The 27,078-nt window shown below is 40.6% G+C and overlaps 1 protein-coding gene across 1 annotated transcript in view; it reads right to left on the bottom strand.

Moving 5' to 3' along the window:
• Nucleotides 1–230: 230 nt before the first annotated feature.
• Nucleotides 231–27,078, bottom strand: part of LOC134443860 (NACHT, LRR and PYD domains-containing protein 1 homolog) — a 56,797-nt gene continuing 29,949 nt past the window's right edge. The window contains exons 7-16 of the mRNA XM_063193395.1: nt 25,008–25,088; nt 24,143–24,286; nt 20,388–20,546; nt 20,016–20,132; nt 14,586–14,771; nt 7,231–7,311; nt 6,853–6,996; nt 5,982–6,140; nt 819–938; nt 231–267 (exon numbers count right to left, since the gene is read on the bottom strand). Of these exons, the coding sequence (XP_063049465.1) occupies nt 231–267; nt 819–938; nt 5,982–6,140; nt 6,853–6,996; nt 7,231–7,311; nt 14,586–14,771; nt 20,016–20,132; nt 20,388–20,546; nt 24,143–24,286; nt 25,008–25,088 (1,228 nt within the window). The remainder of the gene's footprint in view (nt 268–818; nt 939–5,981; nt 6,141–6,852; nt 6,997–7,230; nt 7,312–14,585; nt 14,772–20,015; nt 20,133–20,387; nt 20,547–24,142; nt 24,287–25,007; nt 25,089–27,078) is intronic.

Genomic DNA, 27,078 nt, shown 5'->3' with positions numbered 1-27,078 from the left:
ACCTGAGAGGGAAAAACATCATAGCACACACACACACACACACACACACACACACACACACACACACACACACACACACACACACACACACACACACACACACACACACACACACACACATTGTGATTGCATTACAGCACTTATTACTAAATTTAAAAAGTAACTTGTTACTTCTTACTTTACCTTTCGGGGAGAAAGGGATTTCAACCAGTGAATTACTGTAGCGCACCTCATAATAGGCCTACACCTGCTTCCCCTGTAGGTCGGCTGTGTAAATAGCATAATATTTTAATCTGAGCAAACTGTATCTCTATGGAATCCCTCATTATAGGCCTGTTGTCATTCTCATAAAATGCATTTCATGATTGCCCTGTAGGCCTATTTATAACAGTGTCAATACATTGGAATGTAATCTAACATAGTGCCATAGAAGAGAATAGAATAGAATAAAGTTTATTGTCATGCCAGCATGAAAATTGCCTTTTGTCTCAGAGAACATACACACACACACACACACATCATGTTTAGCTGCCAGTATTCTTAATTGTCTTTTAAATAATCAAAAATACAGCTGATCATCAATACTGACAAGATGACTCATCAATACTGACATGATGACTCATCAATACTGACATGATGACTCATCAATACTGACATGATGACTCATTAATATGAACAACATGATGAATGATCAATAAAGTGATCAGTGCTGTCAGAGTTGATGCTTCCATGCCCCTGTCACGTGTGGCAGGAACACGTAGAGAACATATTTTAGAGTGATAAAGATTCTTCAGTATTGATCAGCTCAGTAGAGTTACCCTGTAAGGCTGATGGTGCGTCCTGGGGGCAGCTGTGCCTCCTGCAGTAAGTGGACTCCCTCCTCCAGGAACAAACCAGATTCTTCAACGCCCTCTGGACCCACGATGACAGGCCAAAACCTAGCAGACACAACCAGACAGTCAGACTCTCACACGATACACTCTGGAAACATCACACACACACACACACACACACACACACACACACACACACACACACACACACACACACACACACACACACACACACACACACACACACACACACACGATAGTGTGCATGCAAGTTAACATGTTGAGTCTATGATGCTTTATCCTTAGACCTGGGCTAAGATTCTCGAAACCTTCGTTGCTAACTAACTTAGCAACTATCGACTCAGGTGCGACAAAACTGTTTCTGGAACACTTCGTTCGGACTTACAAAGTCCCAATGTTTACAAGTAATGTAGTTAGTAGTTCGTCCGATGCTGGAGGGAACGACTCAGGTGTTGCTGCAAAACGAAGTAGGGGCTGTTCGTTAGTACTACTGTCGGAATTGGAACGATTAGCATGGTTAGCTAGTTCACCTTTGTTTTGGGAAGCACGTCACTCTTGTTCGTGGTTTGGGGCGGGTTCAGGCAGAGTTCAAGCAACATCGATCGATTACTGCCACCAAGTGCACAGGCCTCTGACCCATACTACACCAAATGTCTAGTCATGTTACGAACAGGGCTGAAAAAAACCCACCAACACAATATTCAAATAGGGGACAAAAATATTGTCCAAATATAGTAGGAAATTCTATGTTCCACTATCGTGCTTCACGAGCTCCGATCAATCAAAGCTGCGCCAAAAAAGAACCGTTTGATTACCATCGGGATTTTAACCCACACCAAAAGCAGCATCTCACATGAATGCAGATTATTTAATTGCTCACATATCTCCACACATAACAAAACCAATAGCACATTTTGATTAAACTCCAACTCCATAGGCTACATGGAAATACAGTGGTGCTCATATGTTTACATACCCCAGCAGAATATACGCTTTCTTGGCAATTTCTCACAAAATATGAAAGATTTCACAAAACCTTTTTTTTCAGTCATTGCTAGTGACTGGCTTAAGATATTTTTTAGCAATCATCAGTGTTTACTCTTTCAAAAGCATGACCACAACCCAAACTAGCCAAATGACCCTGTTCAAAAGTTTACATACCCTAGTTTCTGATGCTGAATATGGCCCTGTTTAACATCAGGGACCGCTCTAACTTGTTTGTGGTAGCTGTGAGCCACTCAGGGGAAACCTCAAATGTGAGGTTCCAGCAAGACACCCAAAGATATTATAGGAAACAACCATTCTGCCAGGAAGAATGTGCTGTTTTGTCATCTGAGAAAATTAAGAGCCTTATCCACAACTACCACAAACAATTTAGAGCGGTCCTTGATGTTAAACAGGGCCATATTCAGCATCAGAAACTAGGGTATGTAAACTTTTGAACAGGGTCATTTGGGTAGTTTGGGTTGTGATCATGCTTTTGAAAGAGTAAACACAGAAGATTGCTAATAAATGTCTTAAGTCAGTCACTAGCAATGAGTGAAAAAAAGGTTTTGTGCAATCCTTCATATTTTTTGAGAAATCACAGAGAAAGCGTATATTCTGCTGGGGTATGTAAACATATGAGCACCACTGTACATGTAGCATAAGTTGCCATTGCGAAATGCGCTGTTCACTATTATTTTTAAAAGGCACCAGTGTGCGGTGATCCTTGTATTCCTTGCATTGTAGGCTATGCCTTAGTCCACAAGAACTCCAAACTACATTGCAGGCTACAACAAGTTCAAAAATGGACATTATGCAACTGCCCTAGTATGTTGAAATAGTGCGTAATGGAAAGGCACTCGGAAAGGCGAGCGTGATGACAAGAATAGGACACTTCTTCGCGTTACTAGTTCTTATGTCATAGTATTCATAATCTTCTTTTCATTTCAATTCTACTATTGTAATACAAACCCCAACTCCGATGAAGTTGGGACGTTTGGTAAACAGTGAATAAAATTAAAATGCTATCATTTTCAAAACATTCAATCTATTCATTAGATGGAGAATAGTGAAAAGACAACATATTAAGTGTTAAAACCAAGAAAAAAGATTGTTTTGGGGGACATATGTACTCATTTCTATTTTGATAAATCCAACACGTCTCAAAAGAGTTGGGACGGAGACAATAAATGGCAGCAAATGTTGAGGAAGACTAAAAACAAAACAAAAGACAACACTTAACAGTTAAATACATTAACCGATGAGATGATTTTATATAAAAAACAGTGTTAATTCCTATCTTGGACATGATTTCACCAGCTTAAATGGTGGGTGTATTCCTTGTCATGTTTTGCAATGTTTTCCTTTCTGTAGTGCTTATAGTGTGACAGGTCTTGACCAAAAACCCACCATTTTATCACCTGCTGGTCCTTATGATGGAGCCAAACTGTTAAAACATAGTAGAGAATGCAATTTGACCTTACTATGTGGCAGTAATCGAAGATCTCCCTTCAAAATATAATGCATGAGTGGCTTTTCATGCTGTTTAAAACCCATTTATACCATTCAGCACTGTATTTAACTCTACAGATGAGTGAGAACATCTTAACCAATGCACTACTGCACCAACATGCCATCATGGAGGCTGACTTTTGAAGCTAGCACTAACACAAGTTGGATGGTCCATTTTCACTGTAGCACAGGATGTGCAATGCTCTATTATTGTCAAAAACAATGGACTTCTACAACTTCTGCTGACTTCTGTAAGCAAAGGACATTTTCCCATGTCTTCTGGGTCTATTTCAAGTGAGCTCAGGTGCTTAGGAGAATGTTACACCCCTGTATCATTTTCATGCATTAAGCATTCTTAATATGGTCAATTTTCAATAGCTCTAATTCCTGGAGTGCTAGAGTGAGACTACAGCCAATATATATTTCATGATGTCATGAACCTATACAATGACTTTATTAACAAAAATATGTCTTATATACACTCAATCGTGCTAAATCAAAGGGAATTCAAAAATGTATGTAATAACTATGGTAATTATTCCCTTTGCATGTTTAATTCTGAGTGACTCAGCCTCTCTGTGATGATCTTATACCTGGACACCTATATTGTCCGTCAGTACAATTCATTTTGAAATGTTCTTCTTTGTTGTTTTATCTTATTTGGATGTTTACTAAATTTCACTGATCCCCGTCCCAACTCTTTTGAGACGTGTTGGATTTATCAAATTAGAAATGAGTACATATGTCCCCCAAAACAATATTTTTTCTCGGTTTTAACACTTAATATGTTGTCTTTTCACTATTCTCCATCTAATGAATAGATTGAATGTTTTGAAAATGATAGCATTTTGATTTTATTCACTGTTTACCAAACGTCCCAACTTCATCGGAGTTGGGGTTTGTACAAGTCTGTCACAAGCAGCCGGCCAATAGGCTACTGTTAAAGCAAATGTTGTTTCAGCAGTGAGCACACTCCAAATAGCGCCATGGCCCATGGCGCACGAAGTGCACAGCGCATCGTGTCCTTCTTTCTCTATCTGTGTGAATTGGGCCATCGTTTTGTGTTTTTGGAAAATACAAGTGAAAAGCAATTTTACTTGGCCTTAATGTGACTGCGCGCGTGGCTGCGAGGCAAAGACTCTCGGATGCCAGAGCTCCACAAGCGCGCCCAACAGCACACGTGGATCGGCCACTTTACGCACACACACAGAGGTTGGATAAACAGTTGCGCAGAGGAATAGGCACCTACGCTTAATGTAGGCCTATCTTACTGAGGGAATCGAAATCTTGTCACACTGAAAATGCCTTCGCGCTTACCATTCACCGCCCATTGCTCTTCATTGATGGTGATGTGTAGACCGACATTTGGTTACTGCATTTAATGGGGTGGATTTTGGGGATATGATTGTGTTAACAGGTCTTTTCCGACGTTGAAGGACTTTGAATGTGACATGTTTACAGACATTAACGGCCCCTTCCATAGGTCCCTTCCTGCGGGTCTTTATGTACAACGGCAATAATGGCAGTTCCACCCGCTTACGTTGCGCGTAAAGACGCGTGCAGGCTGGAACATTAAATAAACATTCTGATATGTTTTATTAATTCTCGAGCGTAATTTCAGTTATCATTTCAAGCAGCATTTAACTGCACTCTGCCGGCCATGACCTGTTGAAAGTGTTGCGTTGCCCATGAGCGTGAGAATGACTTCGCTTGCCGTTCTGGAAAAAAGATGTGATGGGTGGTTATTATATAGCCTAGGCTATATTCACCGGGGATTGAACTCACGCCTCCGATAAGGAAACGGCAAACGTGTATGGAATTCCGACATTCTAACCACTCACCCACCAACCGTGCTTCCAAATTAGTGGTAGGCTATAGCCTACAATATTAAACATTATATGCAAAACCTAAGTAAAAGTAATACATGGTGGATTTTAATGTTGCATTTGGTAACTGCAGTTGAAGGGGTGAATTCGGGGACATGATTTTGTTGACGAAGATTTGTGGACTTTTGATAGGGATGTAGGCTAATTAACCTACTGCATTTGACAGGCACTGTGGTAGCGTCACTGCTTTGCGATAAATGCACCCGAGCTGGGCCGAGGCACTCCGAGCATTTCCGACAACTTCATCGTGCGTCTGAACTTACTTGGTTGGAATTTCATCGGACTTACTTCGTACCTAAATCTGACTCTGTTGGTTCGAGGCTTTCGAGAAATCATAGCAGTTGGTTAGTTGTTGTGTCGGACTTCGTTCGGACTTACTTGGTCCGAAGGCTAATTTTGGTCGGATTCGAGAAATCCACCCCTGGTTGTGTGTGTGTGTGTGTGTGTGTGTGTGTGTGTGTGTGTGTGTGTGTGTGTGTGTGTGTGTGTGTGTGTGTGTGTGTGTGTGTGTGTGTGTGTGTGTGTGTGTGTGTGTGTGTGTGTGTGTGTGTGTGTGTGTGTGTGAAAAGAGAAAACTGGAGTTGTGTTGCACACACACACACACACACACACAAATACACACACACACGCAAACAAACACACAGACTGTAATGCATACACTTTACTGTATAACACATTTCCATGACATGGTCTCATGGTACTTACTGTGTAACACATTTCCATGACATGGTCTCATGGTACTTACCATACTTCATCTAAATGGGGGCAGGTTTGCATAAGGGAGATGATCTTGTTTGCCCAGAACTCAGTCAGGCAGCCTGCACACAGCCACACCCACTTCAGATCAGGCAGAGAGGACACGTACGCCATCAGACCATCCACATGCTCATCATACTCTGGACTGCTGCAGGTTAAACACACACGCACGCACACACACACACACACACACACACACACACACACACACACACACACACACACACACACACACACACACACACACACACACACACACACACACACACACACACACACACACACACGTACACACACACACACACAGGAGAGGTACGCCATCAGATCATCCACATGCTCATCATACTCATAATGAGAAATGAATGAATGATAAAAAAAATGAAGGAGAGAAAAGAGAAAACTAGAGTGGTGAAAGAAAAATCCAGCAATAGAGTTAAAGACACACACACACACACACACACACACACACACACACACACACACACACACACACACACACACACACACACACACACACACACACACACACACACACACACACACACACACACACACACAGACTGTAATGCATACACTTTACTGTATAACACATTTCCATGAAATGGTCTCATGGTACTTACTGTATAACACATTTCCATGACACAGACAGACAGACAGACAGACAGACAGACAGACAGGCAGACAGACAGACAGACAGACAGACAGACACACACACACACACACACACACACACACACACACACACACACACACACACACACACACACACACACACACACACACACACACACACACACACACACACACACACACACACACACACACACCATTGTTTTCACAGACATGGACTAGATTCCTACTTTTCTGCCAGAGGTCTCAGCTGGTGAAACCTGCAGGTGATTTCCTCCAGCAGGATGTGAGAGATCTCTGGGAGTTTAACTGCTAGTGCCAAGCCTGAGGTTTCCGACTCTGGGGATGAATCTCCATAGTTACCAATGTAGAGCCTGAAAGACAGAGGAGGGAAAGAGTATAGCATGATGCATTAAAACACAGAAAATACACACTAGGTACATGTGTTATTGCATGATTTGTGTGTGTGTGTGTATGTGTGTGTGTGTGTGTGTGTGTGTGTGTGTGTGTGTGTGTGTGTGTGTGTGTGTGTGTGTGTGTGTGTGTGTGTGTGTGTGTGTGTGTGTGTGTGTGTGTGTGTGTGTAATGAGGAGGTGAAAGAGTAATACATGAGATGTTCCTCTTCTCTTATCACCAGGAGAACAGAACACAGACTCTCAGCTCCATCAGCCCCCTCAGGTAACCGGACCCTGCCAAAGAGAGAAGAGAGTCAGGTGAAGCAGAGGAGACCAACAACATCTGGGACCTGGCTGTGTCTGTGGGTATTGAAGAGCATGGAGGCATCTGTGTGTGTGTGTGTGTGTGTGTGTGTGTGTGTGTGTGTGTGTGTGTGTGTGTGTGTGTGTGTGTGTGTGTGTGTGTGGGTGTGTGTGTGTGTGTGTGTGTGTGTGTGTGTGAGAGAGAGAGTGTGTGTGTGAGAGAGTGTCTGTGTCTGTGTCTGTGTTTGTAGTGTGTGCGTTTGTTTGTTTTTATATGTGTGTGTGAGAGACAGAGAGAGAGAGAGAGAGAGAGAGAGAGAGAGAGAGAGAGAGAGAGAGAGAGAGAGAGAGAGAGAGAGAGAGAGAGAGAGAGAGAGAGAGAGAGAGAGAGAGAGAGTGAGTGAGTGAGTGAGAGAGAGAGAGAGAGAGAGACGAAGTTCCGAAGTTCCGATGCAGTAACTAATCTGCCAAGCTCCTGCAAAACAGCTGAAAAACTTGGATTTTCTCTTGGAAAAAACAAGAACTAACTGGAAAAGAAGGCAGAAACATACATTGGAACACCAGGGGACTGGAAATATCATCATACAAAAAGTAAGAAACAAAGAGAACGACAAGAAAATTGACTTTTTCCATGAGTACAACTCCAACTGCCACTAGCATCTGTTGTTGTTACCATAGAAACGCATTGGACTGCATTCTTCAAGAGAGTGCTGTCAACTGAATGGGAATAGTGAACTGAAAATGAATAGACAGTAAATAACAAACAAATAGCAAGCAATATCAAACAGATATTCATCATTCCTATTTTTTATTGAATTTGTTTCATTTTTTACATTTTTCAACAAGAGAGAATGGACCTATAATTTTTTTTTTTTTTGGATGTTTAAACAGTGGAACCTATATTTTTTGCATGTTAATTCATTATGGAGGAAAGTCATCCCTTTTCCAAAATCTTTGAAGTTCAATATCCAGACAATTTAAAATGCCAAAAGGAGAAAAAAGCCTACAAACTCCAAAAACTGAAAGACATGCCAGAGACTTTGACAGCTGATTATAAAATGATAGCGGGGGCTAAGGAGATGTGTGACTTAATCTTTTTCACAAAAGACCCCGGATCTTGGCATACACTCCTATGTAACCAGTACAAAAATGTCAAAAGATGTGGAATAAGTAAGGGGAGACAAATACAAATTCAAGAGGATGGAATTAATGGACACTTAACCATCAATGTGTACAACAATGGCACAGTAATGATTCAGGGATCGGAAGACAGCTTGGCCTGCTTTTGCAAAAGTTTTTATGTTCTCGCTGATACAGTGAAGACAGAAACAAAAATTAAGACCACTGGAAAACAAGCCCCGGAAGCCCAAAATACAGTTAAAACTCCCCCAGCATCCACCCTGAATGAAATTGCAACTCTCAAGAATGGACTTTCTCATTTAGAGAGAGAGTTTGTGGAGTTCAGAGAATCAAACCAGAATGGCACAGTCTTAGAATCTGCAATCAGTATACAGAAACAAGAAATTGAAATGCTGAAATGTGCTGTTAAAGACCTGGAAGAGAACAACCTCAGTCTACAGATACAAATCCGTCGCTTCAGAGAGCAGCACCTAACACAAGCACAAGATCTTCAGAGGGTCTCATTCGACACCAATACAGCTACTCAGTCCGTGACGCGTTGCCTCAGTGACGAGCACCTTAAACAAATGGAGGAGCTCCAGAGGGACCATGAACAGTCAACTTTGGCCATGAAGACTGAGATACGTTGCCTCAGAGACGAGCACCTCAGACAACTGCAGGAGCTCCAGAGGGACCTGACGCAGTCAACTTTGGCCATGAGGACTGAGATGCGTTGCCTCAGAGACGAGCACCTCAAACACATAGAGGAGCTCCAGAGGGACCTGAAAGACCTAAAAGAGTCCAACCTGACCACAAGGACTGAGATGTGTCGTCTAAAGAATGAACATCTGACAGAGGTTGAAACATTCAAGAGGGATATCGCCATGTTGAAAGAAGAGCTGAAAAGACATCCTACTAGACCAACACCAACCCACTACAATCCGGACACTTCATACAGCACAGAGCATGTTACAGTGAAAAAAGACAGCCATAAGTCACTCAGTAACAACGTGTCACCAACACCTCACACTGATGAACTGCCTTCAGAAATGGACCAACACAGGAACACACAGCGAAGTCCAAAGAAGAGAAATCGTTTCCATGAAAACTCAAATCCTGAAATCATACTTCTGAGTGACTCGAATGGAAAGTACATCAACATGAAACGCCTGTTCCCAAAACACAGAACACTGAAACTGTGGTGTCCAACTACATCTTCTGCTCTCAAAATACTGGACGATGAAAGACTCAAAGATGCCACACACATTATCATTCACACAGGCACAAACGATCTAACATCAGGATGGACTGACGTGGGGAAAGCCATGAGGGAGGTAGCACTGAAAGCAACGACTACAGTACCAACAGCCAAAATTCTAATCTCATCCCTGCTACCCAGACTAGATAAACCTCCACAGCAAATCCAGGAAATTAACAAAGGCCTCCAACTTCTTTGCTCGACCACTCCACAGCTAAACCTGGTGGAGTATCCAAACATCCGTCTTGAGCACATGTTTGATCATATCCACCTACAGTAGATAAAAATGGCATTAGAATAATGGCAAAAGCAATGAAGGATATAGCATTGGACCGTATTGAAAGTGAAAATCCAAAAATGTTCCAGATACCTATTGAGGAAGATCAGAGCAAAAAAAACAGAACAATGAACACTCAAAGCCATGATTCTGTGTTTGGGACACAGAGAATGAACATCATTGCAACCAGTGCACCTAAAGACACTCAGTGCACTTACTCAGCTACAGTTGCAAATCCATCACAGACAGAAGACACGAGTAACCAAATTAGAGACATGCTGGCACTGATCTGTTCAAAGCTACTCATCTAATCAACCACAACAGTATGTACACATGTATACTCATTTTATGCTACCTTCATTTTATTTTAACTTTTAATTTCACTCTTTTCTTTTTTCTTCTTCTTATTATTTTTTAAATATTTTAAGTGAAGTTCAAGTATAGCAAAGCATTTATTATAGTGAAACATTAGATATGTTACTTGATTTAGTTAAGTTAAAGAATGTTTAAATAACATTAGATGTGTTACTTGATTTAGTCAAGTTGAGTATATTTAAGTTTAAGTTAAGTTCCACTGTACGAACATCCAATTCAACATATTAACATGTCTTTAAGCATACTTGCCTGGAATATTCAAGGCTTACATTCATCTACTTTTGGTTTAAAAACAACAGATCCTTATTTCATGTCATCAATTAAAAATATAGATATAGTTATTTTAACAGAAACATGGTCAGACAAGAACAATGCTTCTAACTGCCCATGTAATTACAATACACTGGCCATCCCACCTCTAAAGCAGCCCAAGGCAAAAAATGGCCGGCTCTCTGGGGGCATCATAATATGGTATAAGGAGAACTTGACCCAGCAGATTCAATTAATCAAAAAAGGAAAATACCATATATGGCTAAAGATAAGTGACAACACAACCTATAATCAACCCCTGTTTTTATGTGCCATATACATACCACCACCAAATTCACCATATTGTGAAGAAAATGCATTTGAAAAACTTCAAAATGAAATACTACATTTTCAAACAAAGGGCTATACCCTGATTTGTGGTGACTTCAATGCAAGAACCAGAAGGGATAAAGATTTTATATCTACAGCTGGTGACGATCACATATCTGAACTAAGTGCTATTCACACAGAAACACTTAGAAAAAGAGAAAGCTTTGATACAATAACCAACAAAAGTGGAAAGAAATTACTGCAAATGTGCAAAAACCCTGGAGTCTATATTGTCAATGGCAGAACATCTGGTGATTTTTTAGGAAGACACACATACTGTTCTCACCTTGGTAACAGTGTTATTGATTACGCAATAACAGATCTGCCTCACAATAAAATCAAGGCATTCATGGTCATGCCACAGTTGGCACTTTCTGATCACTGTCAAATTAAAATTCTACTGGACATAGAAAAAAAGCCTATAAAACCTGACAACACAAGACTTATACCACTCCAATACAAATATAGGTGGAACACAGATAGCCCACTGCGATATGCTGAGTGTTCAAAAACCATTTTTATAGAAAACCTTTTTTATAATTTCTTATTCACTTCCCACACCACGGATCGTCAATCCATTAATTTAGCGGTTGATGAAGTAACAGGTATATTCCTCCAGATAGCAAGATTGTCAGGTGTTATGGAAGAGAGGCAAGCACATACATGTAGAAAGATAAAACATACAAAGGAGGATTGGTTTGACAGTGAATGTTTCAGAGCAAAACATATTCTAAGAGGACTATCAAATAGGAAACATAGAGATCCTGCAAATGAAGATATTCGCTTGGAATACATCACTGCTCTGAAACATTACAAAAAACTCCTCCGATTAAAGAAAACTGAGTTCATGTCATCCAAACTAGATCAGATTGAAGATGCTATTGATAATAACTCCTTTTGGAACTTATGGCACAAATTGGACAACTCCAAGAAAAATAACCCACTACCACTAACAAATGGGAAAATATGGAAACAATATTTTGAAGAGCTTTACACATCCAAAGACGACCCAATAAACAAAGAACAATTAAAGATTCTTAAACAATTACAAGAAAAAGAAAAACTAGTGTCTTACCAATGTGAACTAGACCACCCCATCTTACTACATGAACTCAGCAAACAAATGAATGCCCTGAAAAACGGAAAAGCAGTTGGAATTGACTATGTCTCACCAGAAATGTTTAAAAATAGCACCCCACTTGCACGAAAAGCCATACTCAAATTATACAATCTAGTTATAAGGTCTGGTTGCTTCCCCACAATGTGGAATAAAGGTTTTATAACCCCAGTATTTAAGAAAGGAGATCAAATGAATCCTGAAAATTATAGGGGAATATGTGTTGCAAGCATCCTGGGAAACATATTGTGCAACATCTTAAAATCTAGAATTCTCACCTTATTAGAAAAAAACAATACCCTGAACAAAAGCCAGATAGGCTTCCTCCCAAAATTCCGGACAACTGATCATATCTACACACTCAATACACTGCTAGAACATCATGTTCAAAAAACAAAGGGAAGGATATATGCATGTTTTGTTGACTTCAAAAAAGCGTTTGACACCATCTCACATACAGGTATGCAACTAAAAATCATAGAGAGTGGCATAACAGGGAATGTTTACACCTTAATAAAAGATATGTACCAACACAATCAATGCTGTGTAAAAATCAAAGATAAAAGAACAGAATTCTTTAAACAAGGTAGAGGCGTCAGGCAAGGCAGCAGCTTAAGCCCTATACTTTATAACATCTTTATTAATGACCTGGCAAACACCATTGACCAGTCAACATGCCCAGGGATTAAGTTGCAAGACACAATTATTAAATGCCTCCTCTTTGCAGACGACTTAGTGATATTATCACCAACAAGAGAGGGACTACAAACAAATCTTGACCAATTGAATTCTTATTGTAAAAAATGGGCACTATCTATTAATACTGAAAAAACAAAAGTGATGACATTCCAAAAGTACTCAGCAGCCACGAAAGAAACAGATTTTAGAATTGGACAAACTATCATAGAGCAAGTAGCAAATTACAATTATTTAGGACTTTCTATTTCAAAAACAGGAAAATTTGATCAAGCACCAAAACAGCTAGCCGAAAAGGCTCAAAGAGCATATTATGCAATAAAGAAAAAGCTATATAAATTTGACCCACCAATTAAAATTTGGCTTAAACTATTTGACACTGTCATCAAACCGATTGCACTCTATGGTAGTGAGATCTGGGGGGCTCAACTCAGTATAGACCATAGACAATGGGACAAAGGCCCAACAGAACTATTTCATATTCAGTTCTGCAAAGACATATTAGGGGTACACAGAACATCATCTAACATGGCATGCCGAGCAGAACTGGGGAGGTTTCCGCTTTCTATTGAAGTCAATAAAAGAGCATCTAAATTCTGGCTACACCTAGCTCATAGCAACTCTACATCATATCATCTAAAGGCCTTTCATCACAAGTTGGCCACAGAAAATGACATCCTCTTTAAAATAGCATATAAGAACAAGATAACACACTTAAGCCATATTACAAAATCTTTACTTATAGATATAGACAAAACAAACAAAAATCAGTATCTGGAATTTTGGGAGAATGAAATAAAAAATAATCAGAAACTAGACATATACAGGGCTTTAGAGAGACCATACTGTCTAACGCCATACTTACTACAAGTTAGAGAAAGAAAAAAAAGAAGACTCATGACGAAATATAGAATAAGTGACCACAATTTGAACATTGAAAAGGGAAGACACCACAAAACGTGGCTACCGAGAGAAAGGAGAACCTGTGTATATTGTATAAACATGATCGAAAATGAAGAACACTTCTTAATTCACTGTTCCAAATACACTGCCACAAGACAGGTATTCTTTAATATGCTGAGAACAAAAATACCCAATTTTGACAACCTGTCAATAAAGGAAATGATATTTATATTATTGGGAGAAGACATCAACTATTGCTGTTTAGCAGCAGATTACTTAATGACATGCCACCAGTTAAGAGATGTTTGAACAATATTTTGTATGTATGTGCACGTATAAGCATGTAGGCCTATGTATTTATGTATGAGTACCGAAATAAAAAATATAGATTATATACATGGCCTACATGGTTAGTTTCCTTAAGAATAATTTCATTTATGTTTAATTTAACACAATTATTTTACTTGTTTCATTTTAATATTTGCATTAGTTTAATGACAGACATTTGTTATTGTTTTTCATTCCTTTTCCTTTAAAAAAAAATACATTTATATATATATATATATATATATATATATATATATATATATATATATATATATATTGTTTTTCTTCTGTATCAGCTTTAGCAACAATGATTGCATCATTCATGCTAATAAAGCTTTGTTTGATTTGATTTGATTTGATTTGATTTGAGAGAGAGAGAGAGAGAGAGAGTGAGTGTGTGTGTGTGTGTGGGTGTGTGTGTGTGTGTGTGTGTGTGTGTGTGTGTGTGTGTGTGTGTGTGTGTGTGTGTGTGTGTGTGTGTGTGTGTGTGTGTGTGTGTGTGTGTGTGTGTGTGTGTGTGTGTGTGTGTGTGTGTGTTCAAAGTGTTTTCCTACTTCACAAGCTTCACAGTCTGTGTGCTTTTCAGGAAGCGTAGCAGCATCTCAGTGGTGTTGAGCACGATGGTCTTCACATGGAGATTAACTTCACCCAATTTAATCTCCATCGTCACCTCTTCATTACAGCTGAGCTTCCTGTCCCTCAATCTCCTGCACGGATCCTCAGTCTTCCTGCACCGCAACCTTAGAGGGAAAAACATCATAGCATGGACACACACACACACACACACACACACACACACACACACACACACACACACACACACACACACACAAAGAAACAAAGAAACACACACACACAAAAGGACACACCCACAAACATGCACAAGCATGCGCACGCGCAGACACACACACACACACACACACACACACACACACACACACACACACACACACACACACACACACACACACACACACGTTTAGCTGCCAGTATTATTAATTGCCTTTGTAATAATCAAAAATACAGCTGATCATCAATACTGACATGAGTACTCATCAATATGAACAGCATGATGACTCATTAATATGAACAACATGATGAAAGATCAATGTAAGAACTTTGGTGGTTTTAGCTTTCTCTCCCTTATCTTAAGCTGGATCAGCATCAAGTCCGAATGTATGGCCCCTCGTAGCAGCTGCTCTACTCGGGCAAGGTCCACACGGCTTGGGGGAATACCGCCTATAGAGACTACTTTGGTAAGGGACTGCTCTAGTCGCCTCAAGAAGTCAGACAGCTTCTCGTCTTTTCCTTGTTGCAACAATCAGAACTCGAAATAGAGGTCTTCACCTGACTCAGCTGTACCGAATGCACTCTCAATTGCATCCAAGCACTCAGCAGGCGTGACGTCAGCCTCAGCTGTTCGCACTGCTTTCACTACTGCAAGGGCAGGTCCTCTAAGACACTCCATAATGCGTCTTCGCTTTTCTTTACTTGAGCAGTCGCTTTCTTCCACCATTAAATGTGCCTGCTCGAGCCAGTGTTCCAATGCCTCTTCTCCAACGGGTGTAGGTAGTGTGCCCGAATTTTCGACAACACGTCCCCAACTGCCCGAATGATGGACTCAGCAGAGCTATTGGACGCTGAAGCATCAAGCAGATTTTTCAATGTGGTCTGGTTAGCTTCATCGGGATCAGGACGCTAACCGCTGTCAGGCTTTTCACTTCAGATGGAACCTTAGTGGGATCAATTTTCTCTTTTGTTTCACATAGCACACTCTATCTGTCAAGTTTGGTATTAAATCTTCTTCCTCTCACTCGCACACATCCCCAGGCTTTCACAGTTGCAAGAATCTTCTCTATGTCTTCAACTTCATAGCCTTTAGGCACCAGGGCAAGTAGAGCATTGTCTTCATCGAGAAACTCACCTTGACACCACTCTCTGAGCTCTGTAGCCAGCTCTGACTGTACTGACGTAATATAGTAAAAAGCTATTAATGCAGTAATAAGAAACTGATAAGAATGTAAAATGCAAATTTTTAAAGGGTCAAGTATTTTACCTAGTGCACCTTTAATGTAACCTACTTAACACTAAATGCACAAAATAAAACCTACCTAATCCCAGCGCAGTGCCTCCAATTTTATGTAGCGCCCCTTTGCTCCTTACAGGGAATTACACAGGGGTTTAGCTACCCTAGGTCCTTTATAACTAATAGGTTATTAGGTTATACCTTTGGTTATAATAAGTAATCAGTCAGTTTTAAAATAAATGTTACTTTACTTTAAATTCACACATAAAACACACACATACATAAATCAGTTAAGTTGTAAATTGTAAATAGTTCACTCTCTTGGCTATAAACTTAAAATTACATTACATTATATTACATTGCATTTGGCAGACGCTTTATAACCAAAGCGACTTTCAAAAGAGGACATAATCAAGCCAACATCACAAGCAAATAAAGTGCACAGGAGATATACAGAACAACAAGTGCAGTTGCAAAGAGGGTTAGTTTTTTTTTTTTTTTATCATAAAGAGTAAATAACGAGTACACACACACACAAACACATACACACACACACACACACACACACACACACACACACACACACACACACACACACACACACACACACACACAAACTAAACTAAACTAAACTAAACTAAACTAAACTAAACTAAACTAAACTAAACTAAACTAAACATCATGTCAGGAGTCTGCCCTGGGGCAAGGCCAGTTCAAGCATTAGTCTAGTAGATTCTCTCGAAAGAGGAATGTCTTTAGTTGTTTCTTGAAGGCTGCAAGAGATGTGCTTAGTCTTGCTGCCTCTGGGAGACTGTTCCACCACTTGGGTACCACAACGGAGAACAATCTTGACTGGGAGTACCTAGAGCGACTGGATGGCAGAGCCAGGCGGCTTGTGCTGGATGAGCGCAGTTCTCGTCCAGTAACATAAGGCGTTAGTAGGTCCTTCAGATAAGCTGGGGCCGTTCCTGTGATGGTTTTGTAGGCAAGGGTCAATGCCTTGTGCTTGATCCGGGCGGCGATCGGTAACCAGTGCAACTCAATAAATAGAGGAGTAACATGGGTCCTTTTGGGTTGATTGAATATCAACCGTGCCGCCGTATTCTGGATCATCTGCAGAGGCTTTAGCGCACAAGCAGGTAGACCTGTCATGAGTGAGTTGCAGTAGTCAACGCGGGACAGGACCGTGGCCTGGACCAGTCGTTGTGTAGAATATTGTGTCAGCACAGGTCTGATATTCCGTACGTTGGACATCTGGAGTCGACAGGTCCGGGTGACCGAGTTGATGTAGTTGGAGCATGACAGGTCATCATCAATCATGACGCCAAGGTTTTTGGCGACTTTGTTTGGGGTCACGATGGTGGAGCCTATCTTGAGGTTGATGTTGTGACTGAGCGACTCTTTAAAATATCCTATACCCCTTGGGTATAGCCTTAAATCAACCTTAGATATATTCCTTAGTTCCTATTTAAACCAATATACCTTTCAGTTATTCAAACCAAGAAATATCACATTCAAATACCTTCACAGTAATACACTTGAAAATACTCAGTAATACTCTTATGAAAATAGAAAATTAGAGGTGCTCCGATTGCTCGGCTGCCGATCATGACCGGCCGATAATGGCCAAAAATAGCCTGATCGGTGATCGGAAAAACATGCCGATCAAAAAACCGATCGAGAGAATTCCTCACGCAACCATTTGCCTTTACACCTGGCGCTGCATGTAGGCGCTGGCTCTGCACAGCTGCAACTGCACCAAAAGAAGGCATCTTTGCTTGTCTATAACTTTTCGCCATTCCCCCCTTCATTTCCACCATTCATAACCATATCTGCATCAACAATGATCTGATTTTCCGATCCATGCGCCGTTTACCTGACAGTGTAATTTGCGATTGAGTACACGCCAGTGAGCCATTTTACATTATAACCTGTGTAGTTGCCTCGGTCAGCACGTGACAACTTCACGTTGTCAGCACAAACATGTCAATTATTGTTTTCAAAGTTGTAATTGGCAGTCAGTCGATTAGTTTGATAGTCGCTGAAAAACCAAACGGCGACAGATGTGGTTAAAACTTGAGAGAGAGATTCAGAACGGTAGTGGAGCACTGCAACTGTGGACGGTGACAGAGAGGGGAGGGGCTCTGCTCACGAGGCTGCTCATTTAAAGCGACAGGTTGTTTTTTCTCGTATGTGGAAGACTATTTGATGTAATGTTTCAGTTTCAATTCAATCTTAAATAGTTTAGTTATTCTATGCAATAACTTATACATTGATTAATACTGTAGACTGTATTACCAACACTAGTCTGAAAGATAATAATAATAATAATAATAATAATAATAATAATAATAATAATAATAATAATAATAATAGCCTAATAATAGACATGTGCAAATTAAGATTGATTGGTTTATGGGCAGAAATGGTATTCAATAAGGATAATTAATAGGCTATTAAAAAAATAGGAAATCATTTTTGTGATCGGCAATGATCGGTAATCGGCAGATAAAGATTTTTGGTGATCGGTATCGGTGATCGGGCCAAAAAATGGTGATCGGAGCACCTCTATAGAAAATACCAAAAGGAAACTTAAACCGGCAAACTATTAGTAAAATACCCCAAAGTCAGCGCTTAGAAGAAGTAGAGATGCTTGAGTGCGTAGAATTACTTTCAGGGCGACCAGAACGGAGTCGGAGCTGGTGCCCGCACCAGTTACGTTCGGCACTAAAGTGCTTATCTGCGAACCGCCCGTGTTCATACCGGGCTCTGAACTTTTTCCACACATGACTGTGTTACCCGGATGAACCTGCTGACGGCCACGCTGCGTCACGGTTCGCGGAGGAAAACCTAGTATTTTGCGGTTCGCATTGTGAACCAACTTTCCGGTTCGCGAACGCAAATATCTGTGGCGTGAACACGACAGCCGGTTCACGATTAGGTGCTCCACGGGCTCCAGCACGGTTCTCAGTTGGCCTGAACGCGCTAAGAGTGGACGGCAAACGACACGTGATGGTGTATGAGAGAAAAGGTTCCTTGCTCCAGCAAGCACACGCAGCGCAGCGTCCACGAGCTGCATGCATGCACAACGCGTGTTGCACCACACCTCGACACCTTGTCTCCAAACGATGTCCTCGACGGCTGTAAACTTCTCCCGTGGATTAGATAATGTCCTCTGGCTCCTCACGCGACAAAACTTGTTCTCCGGACTGGCAAAATGTCCGTTTTCGAAAGCACACGACATGGCTAACTCACAATGAAAGCTTCTTAAACAGTCCCAAAGTCATTGTAGCAACGAAATAAGCTCACTCGTTGTTCACTTCTGTTACTACTATGTCTACTGGTCAGAAATACATGAGTTACACATTTCTATTTTAACTTATCTTCACGGAATCCAGCTTCACACGCACACATCAGTTTCTCCGTTCTCTCCTTCTTCTCCAAGTCTCAACTACTACAATTCCTGCGACCTCTCAACTCTCTAGCTTCTGATTGGTTACAGAAGTTAAGACATAACGAAATATTATGCATCTTTAGAAACTTCTCTGACATTAATATAAACATCTTTCAGACATTTAAACCCTTCAGAAAATAATAGTAAAGCAAAGAAAAATATACATTCAAGAAACTCAATGCATATTACATTACATCCTCGTTTTAAACATGACGTCACCACACACCCAATGTAATAAACTCTCATTATCAAAGCTCTTAATATTTTAATCTTTTTAACTAGAACTTACTTATTCTAATTATGAACAGTATTTATTGAAAGTATTTATCGTACCAATTATTTATTATGTAAGGATAGCAAATTCTCACAGGGCTACATCAATAAAGTGATCAGTGCTGTCAGAGTTGATGCTTCCATGCCCCAGTCACGTGTGGCAGAAACACGTAGAGAACATATTGTAGAGTGATAAAGATTCTTCAGTATTGATCAGGTTAGTAGAGTTACCCTGTAAGTGTGATGGTGCGTCCTGGGGGCAGCTGTGCCTCCTGCAGTAAGTGGATTCCCTCCTCCAGGAGCAAACCAGATTCAAATCCTTTTGGACCCATGATGTCAGCCCGAAACCTAGCAGGCACAACCAGACAGTCAGACTCTCACACGATACACTCTGGAAACATCACACACACACACACACACACACACACACACACACACACACAGACACACACACACACACACACACACACACACACACACACACACACACACACACACACACACACACACACACACACACACACACACACACACACACAAACACTGTACTGCATACACTTTACTGTGTAACACATTTCCATGACATGGTCTCATGGTACTTACTGTACTTCATCTAAATGGGGGCAGGTTTGTATAAGGGACAAGATCTTGTTTGCCCAGAACTCAGTCAGGCAGCCTGCACCAAGCCACACCGATTTCAGATCAGGCAGAGAAGACACGTGCGCCATCAGACCATCCACATGCTCATCATACTCTGGACTGCTGCAGGTTAAACAAACACACACGCGCACACACACACACACACACACACACACACACACACACACACACACACACACACACACACACACACACACACACACACACACACACACACACACACACACACACACACACACACACACACACACACATTTGATTACTTTTAATTGGACCCAAGAGACAAGCATTAAGGTACAAGATCCACACACACACACACACACACACACACACACACACACACACACACACACACACACACACACACACACACACACACAGGGGAGGTACGCCATCAGACCATCCACATGCTCATCATACTCTTGACTTCTGTGGTTTACACACACACACACGCACGCACGCACACACACATACACTTGCCTCCAAAAGAGTTGTCGCCTATCCATCTGTTTGGAATAACAGCTAATAACCTGACTTTCAATTAATCACTTGGCTTCAGAAGTCATTCATATGAAAGCTACAACCCTCTCGAATGAAAATGAATGTACAAAAATACATTTCATGCACCAAATAAAGATTGACCCTTTAAAGGGACACTCCACCCATTTTGCATTAGGCTTTCCATTGCTAGACACCCAGTCATACTTTTGAATGGTCTTGCAAAAATCTCTCAATTCCCCCTGAGATAGGAGAAACCTGCATTCATCTCTTAACACTTCCTATGTCAATGATGTAAAAATGGTCATTTTGCATCATCGACATAGGAAGTGTAAGAGAGGTGGATTTCTGTTGAGACTACAAGCCTTTTTCCCACCTTTTCAACCCCGCCCATAGGGGGTTGGACCTAATGCTCTAACAGACCTATCACAGATCAGTGTCCCAGTGCTTTTGGCATTGAGGCTCCGGTAAGCAGTGTTGCCAGATTGGGCTGTTTCCCACCCAATTGGGCTGCTTGAGATAGCCGTCTGCGGGTAAAAATGGCATTTTACAGGAAAACTCGCCCAATCTTTCCCATCGACATCAATAGAATTGGGCGGGATTTAGTGCTTCCAGGTGGGTTTTGAGCATTTTTTGGGCTGGAAATCATCAGCCTCATCTGGCAACACTGCCAGTAAGTCACTGGCATAGCTGGAAAGGAGAAGCTGGACCACACTGCAGCTTAGTTTTCAAGACTTTATTTTTTGCACACACCCGACCAACGTTTCGGTGTTGCTACACCTTCTTCAGAGTGAAATGATAGCAAGAGAGAGACACACATTTCAAGACTTGACATTCACAGGTGATCCCACTTGGTTTGGCTAAATTGGTCTCATCTCATTGCAGGTAATTGACCCCACCCCCCAACACCAGGACAAGATTGCAGACAATTAGACAGAGAGGCTTCGTAGAAAGGCATTTTGGATTCATACTCTAAATTCAGTGGAGCCTCAGGGCATAAATGAGGAACACAATATGTCTTGCTCTCTGTAACAAATTGTTCCAGCATCGTGGCTGTGGTCTTGTAATAATTGTAGCTGTGGTTTTATTGACAATGTTCTTTGTGTATTGTTTTTTTCACTTTTTTATTTTGTTTTGGGAAGTTGGCAAGCTGTCTAATTGTCTACAATTTTGTCCTGGTGTTGGGGGGTGGGGTCAATTACCTGCAATGAGATCAGACCAATTTAGCCAAACCAAGTAGGATCACCTGTGAATGTCAAGTCTTGAAATGTGTGTCTCTCTCTTGCTATCATTTGACTCTGAAGAAGGTGTAGCAACACAGAAACGTTGGTCGCGTGTGTGCACAAAATAAAGTCTTGAAAACTAAGCTGCAGTGTGCTCCAGCTTCTCCTTTCCAGTGATGTCTGTCCCACTGTGATGCACCTGCAAGCAGGCTTGCCAGATGAGGCTGATGATTTCCAGCCCAAAAAATGCTCAAAACCAGCCTAGAAGCTCAAAATCCAGAAAAACCCGCCCAATTTTAGCCATAGAAATCAATAGAATTGGGCAGGTTTTTCTGCTAAATGCCATTTTTACCCGCACACGACCATCCTAAGCAGCCCAATTGGGCGGGAAACAGTCCAATCTGGCAACACTGCCTGCAAGCTGAGGGAGGGATGATGCATAGAGTCCCAAATAACTGGGTGTGGCCTGTGGAACTTGAGCATCGCAGTGCATTATGGGGATTGTTGTCACAAATCCACAAGCACTAAAAAGTCATTTTCTGCCTTTTCTTGTCCAAGAAGGCACCAAATTAGAAATGTATGTTACTATTCTACTATAAATATGACCCACTTTCAGTAACATATTCATGTCTCCACCGGTGGAATGCCCCTTTAATGAACACAGACAGGGCAGATTTTGACAAGACAAAAGTTTTGTCACCTATCGAACATAATGTGAAAATGAGCAGATAAGTCACTTCAAAACACTTCAAATACGCCGCTCGGGTGTCATACTTAATCACGGATTCACTCACACCTCTCCAGAAAATCAACTTTGGCCTTAGGTATATGTTTAGGGTCATTGTAATCATGGAAAGCAACACAATGAAAATCAATGGAGTTCAATGAGAGATGGTGACATATTTGCTATTCGTAGAGCAATACATTTTTAACTTCATGATGTAATCAATGATAAAAGCCCTCACACACCAGCAGCATGCATGCAGCTCCACATAAGAGCTGTATCCCTCCCATGTTTGACTTTAGGCACCATGTATTTTTTTCAAATTCTTCACCTTTAACACCAAAGAAGTCTCTCCCACTGTCCTGTCTCAAAAAAGCCAGCCAAGAATATGTCAGGCCTAATTCTGACAAAAATGAAGGCTAATGGGACTCATACTCTGAAGTCAAGATCCCAAGATCAACCATTTTAGAACTGATAGCATCAAAACTATATGGTGTTGGAGATGAAGAATATGAAAAAAGAGAAATGGTGCATAAAGTGAAACATGGTACAGATACAGCTCTTATGGGGAGCTGCATGCATGCTGCAGGTGTTTGAGGGCTTTTATCATTGATTAAATCATGAAGTTAAACATGTATTGCTCTATGAATAGCGAATATGTCACCATCTCTCATTGAACTCCATTGATTTTCATTGCGTTACTTTCCATGATTACAATGACCCTAAACATACACCTAAGGCCAAAGTTGATTTTCTGGAGAGGTGAGAGTGATTCAGTGATTAAGTATGACACCCAATCTGCGTATTTGAAGTGTTTTGAAGTGACTTATCTGCTCATTTTCACATTATATTCGATAGGTGACAAAACTTTTGTCTTGTGAAAATCTGCCCTGTCTGTGTTCAATAAAGGGTCAATCTTTCTTTGGTGCATGAAATTTATTTTTGTACATACATTTTCATTCAGGAGGGTTGTAGCTTTCATATGAGTGACTTCTGAAGCCAAGTGATTAATTGAAAGTCAGGTTATTAGCTGTTATTCCAAACAGATGGATAGGCAACAACTTTTTTGGAGGCGAGTGTACACACACACACACACACACACACACACACACACACACACACACACACACACACACACACACACACACACACACACACACACACACACACACACACACACACACACACACACACACACACACTCACACACACACACACCATTGCTTTCACAGATATATGGTCTAGATTCCTACTTTTCTGCCAGAGGTCTCAGCTGATGAAACCTGCAGGTGATTTCCTCCAGCAGGATGTGAGAGATCTCTGGGAGTTTAACTGCTAGTGCCAAGCCTGAGGTTTCTGACTCTGGGGATGAATCTCCATAGTTAGTAATTACCAGCCTGAAAGACAGAGGAGGGAAAGAGTATATGATGCATTAAAACACACAAAATACACATTAGCTAAATGTGTTATTGCAAGATTTATCTGTGTGTGTGTGTGTGTGTGTGTGTGTGTGTGTGTGTGTGTGTGTGTGTGTGTGTGTGTGTGTGTGTGTGTGTGTGTGTGTGTGTGTGTGTGTGTGTGTATATGAGTGTATATGAGTGTGTGTGTGTGTGTTTGTGTGTGTGTGTGTGTGTATATGTGTGTGTGTGTGTTTGTGTGTATATGAGTGTGTGTGTGTGTGTATATGAGTGTGTGTGTGTGTGTATATGAGTGTGTGTGTGTGTGTGTGTGTGTGTGTGTGTGTGTGTGTGTGTGTGTGTGTGTGTGTGTGTGTGTGTGTGTGTGTGTGTGTGTGTGTGTGTGTGTGTGTGCGCACGCGTTTGTGTATGCACCCGTGTGTGTGTGTGTGTGTGTGTGTGTGTGTGTGTGTGTGTGCGTATGTTAGTTATTGGGCATGTGAAATTCGAGATGTGTGTTAAGTGCAGTATATTGTAATGATGTGCTGAATGTGTGTGTGTGTGTGTGTGTGTGTGTGTGTGTGTGTGTGTGTGTGTGTGTGTGTGTGTGTGTGTGTGTGTGTGTGTGTGTGTGTGTGTGTGTGTGTGTGTGTGTGTGTGTGTGTGTGTGTGTGTGTGTGTGTGTGTGTGTGTGTGTGATGAGGAGGTGAAAGAGTAATACCTGAGATGTTCCTCTTCTCTTCTCATGTCGAGAGCAGAACACAGACTCTCAGCTCCATCAGCCCCCTCAGGTAACATGACACTGCCAAAGAGAGAAGAGAGTCAGGTGAAGCAGAGGAGACCAACAACATCTGGGACCTGGCTGTCTCTGTGGGTATTGAAGAACATCTATCTTTATATGGGTAGATGACGGATAGGCAGCAAAAAACATTTTTTTCACAAAACATTGTTTATGAGGGAAAAAAGTATATGTCTACGTAGTGCAGCAATTAATCTTTCAAAAAATCCAAGTGGTCACAATGTTGGTCTATTCATTGATTATTTATTTACGTTGATAAAGCAATTTGCTGAAAATATGTCCTTTGGTCTGACGTTAAGAAATAAATATATTAAGTAATGTAGAAATGGCTTGATGGAGTTTTATGAACATTGTTACACTCTTCATATTTATTGCAATTTTTTAAAGTCTTAATTTAATGAGAAATTACCATTTAAGTATTTTTTTTCCCATTAGATGTGAGATTATTAGAAACCTTCGAGGAAAAACAGGGATATCTTTCTTTTAAATGTTCAAAATTGTCCGAATTTATACTAACTTTTCAGGGACAATAATTTGTTCTTCCCTAATGCAATATCCAGTGTTTATCAAACATATTGTTTAGCTCAAACAAATATTTGAGCATTTAAAACATGTCACACCGTAGGACATTCATGTCACGCTAAAGGACAGAAATGCAAAACTGAGCCAGAAACAAATATATCAACATGATTATTTTGTCTTTTGATCATAATATAATGTTGTAGTCAATATGGACCTACACTTTACACTTAGAAGTCTTTGAATCGTCGATTATCAGCCTATCGTAACTCTTAATGACAGCCATGCGGTCATTGACTGTAACCTGCAGAGCTCATAAGACTCATACTGAAGTGTGACCTTGGCATGACCATCACACTTTTGTAGGTATGCTATGACTGTCACACCATTGAACCTGTAGTGTGTAGTGGCCAGTGCCTGTTTGGTTTCTCAAGCTGGACAGCACATTTATGCTGTATATTGAGCTCACAGCATACTTTATTCATCTATACTCCTCTATATACTCTCTCACTGATCTTTCCTTCACTGTTATCGTTATATTTTATGGTTTCAAAGCACCATTAATGACATTTTATATCATTTGACAGTATCTAAAATCAACAGCAAATATTCATCAACAATGCATCAAAGTATAAATTCCAAAGGTCAATAAAGGAATAAGTAATTTGAATACACAATATTTATCTAGTCAAACAACAAAACAAAAAAAATATGTACTACCAGTTGTTTTAAAAGCTATTTCTCAAATATCTAGTCCATTGGTGTGACCTGTTTGTCCTTTGGTGTGATACTCCAAAGTGTCACACCATAGGACTTTTACCATCACACCATAGGACTTTTACCATCACACCATAGGACTTTTGAGCTTTTGAGTTAATTTAAAGCCATGTCGTTGCCAACTGAAATACAATTTCACCTTTAGTAAGATGCATTTTCATACATCTACATAAGAAAAAAATATGAAAAATATACACTATTGTCAAAATGTATTTTATGGCTGTCACACCAAAGGACTACAAAACTAATACATCTTGTGGTAGCAAAACATAATTGATTGACTGAAGAACTCTGAGAGAAAAATCTAAAATCCACCCTTGCCATTGGCTTCTTAAGGGTCTAAAGTCACAATTTATGTACCGCTGAAGCTTCAACAATAGATAATTATCCACAGAATTAACCAAAAATGTGATGTCACACCACAGGACATTGTTTTCTGCGACAAAGTTTCATAAGTCCATACGGTCTCAGAAAAACAGGAAAAAAATTAAGCATTGCCACTTGCTAAAATAGACACCTTGAAAAACATGCCAGGGTTGTTTAGACAAATGACTGAGCTTTGATTATTTATTTAAAAATGTTTTAATATGGAGAACCAGGCCTCAGTCACACCATAGGACAAATGTGACATTTGACTCAAAATTAAGTATACTTATTTAAGCTCTGGATTTATTACACATTACTTTTTCACAACAAC

The sequence above is a fragment of the Engraulis encrasicolus genome, unplaced genomic scaffold (assembly GCF_034702125.1).
Source record: "Engraulis encrasicolus isolate BLACKSEA-1 unplaced genomic scaffold, IST_EnEncr_1.0 scaffold_37_np1212, whole genome shotgun sequence".
In the NCBI taxonomy this organism is placed as follows: domain Eukaryota; kingdom Metazoa; phylum Chordata; class Actinopteri; order Clupeiformes; family Engraulidae; genus Engraulis; species Engraulis encrasicolus.
This window is presented reverse-complemented; position numbering and strand designations above follow the sequence as displayed.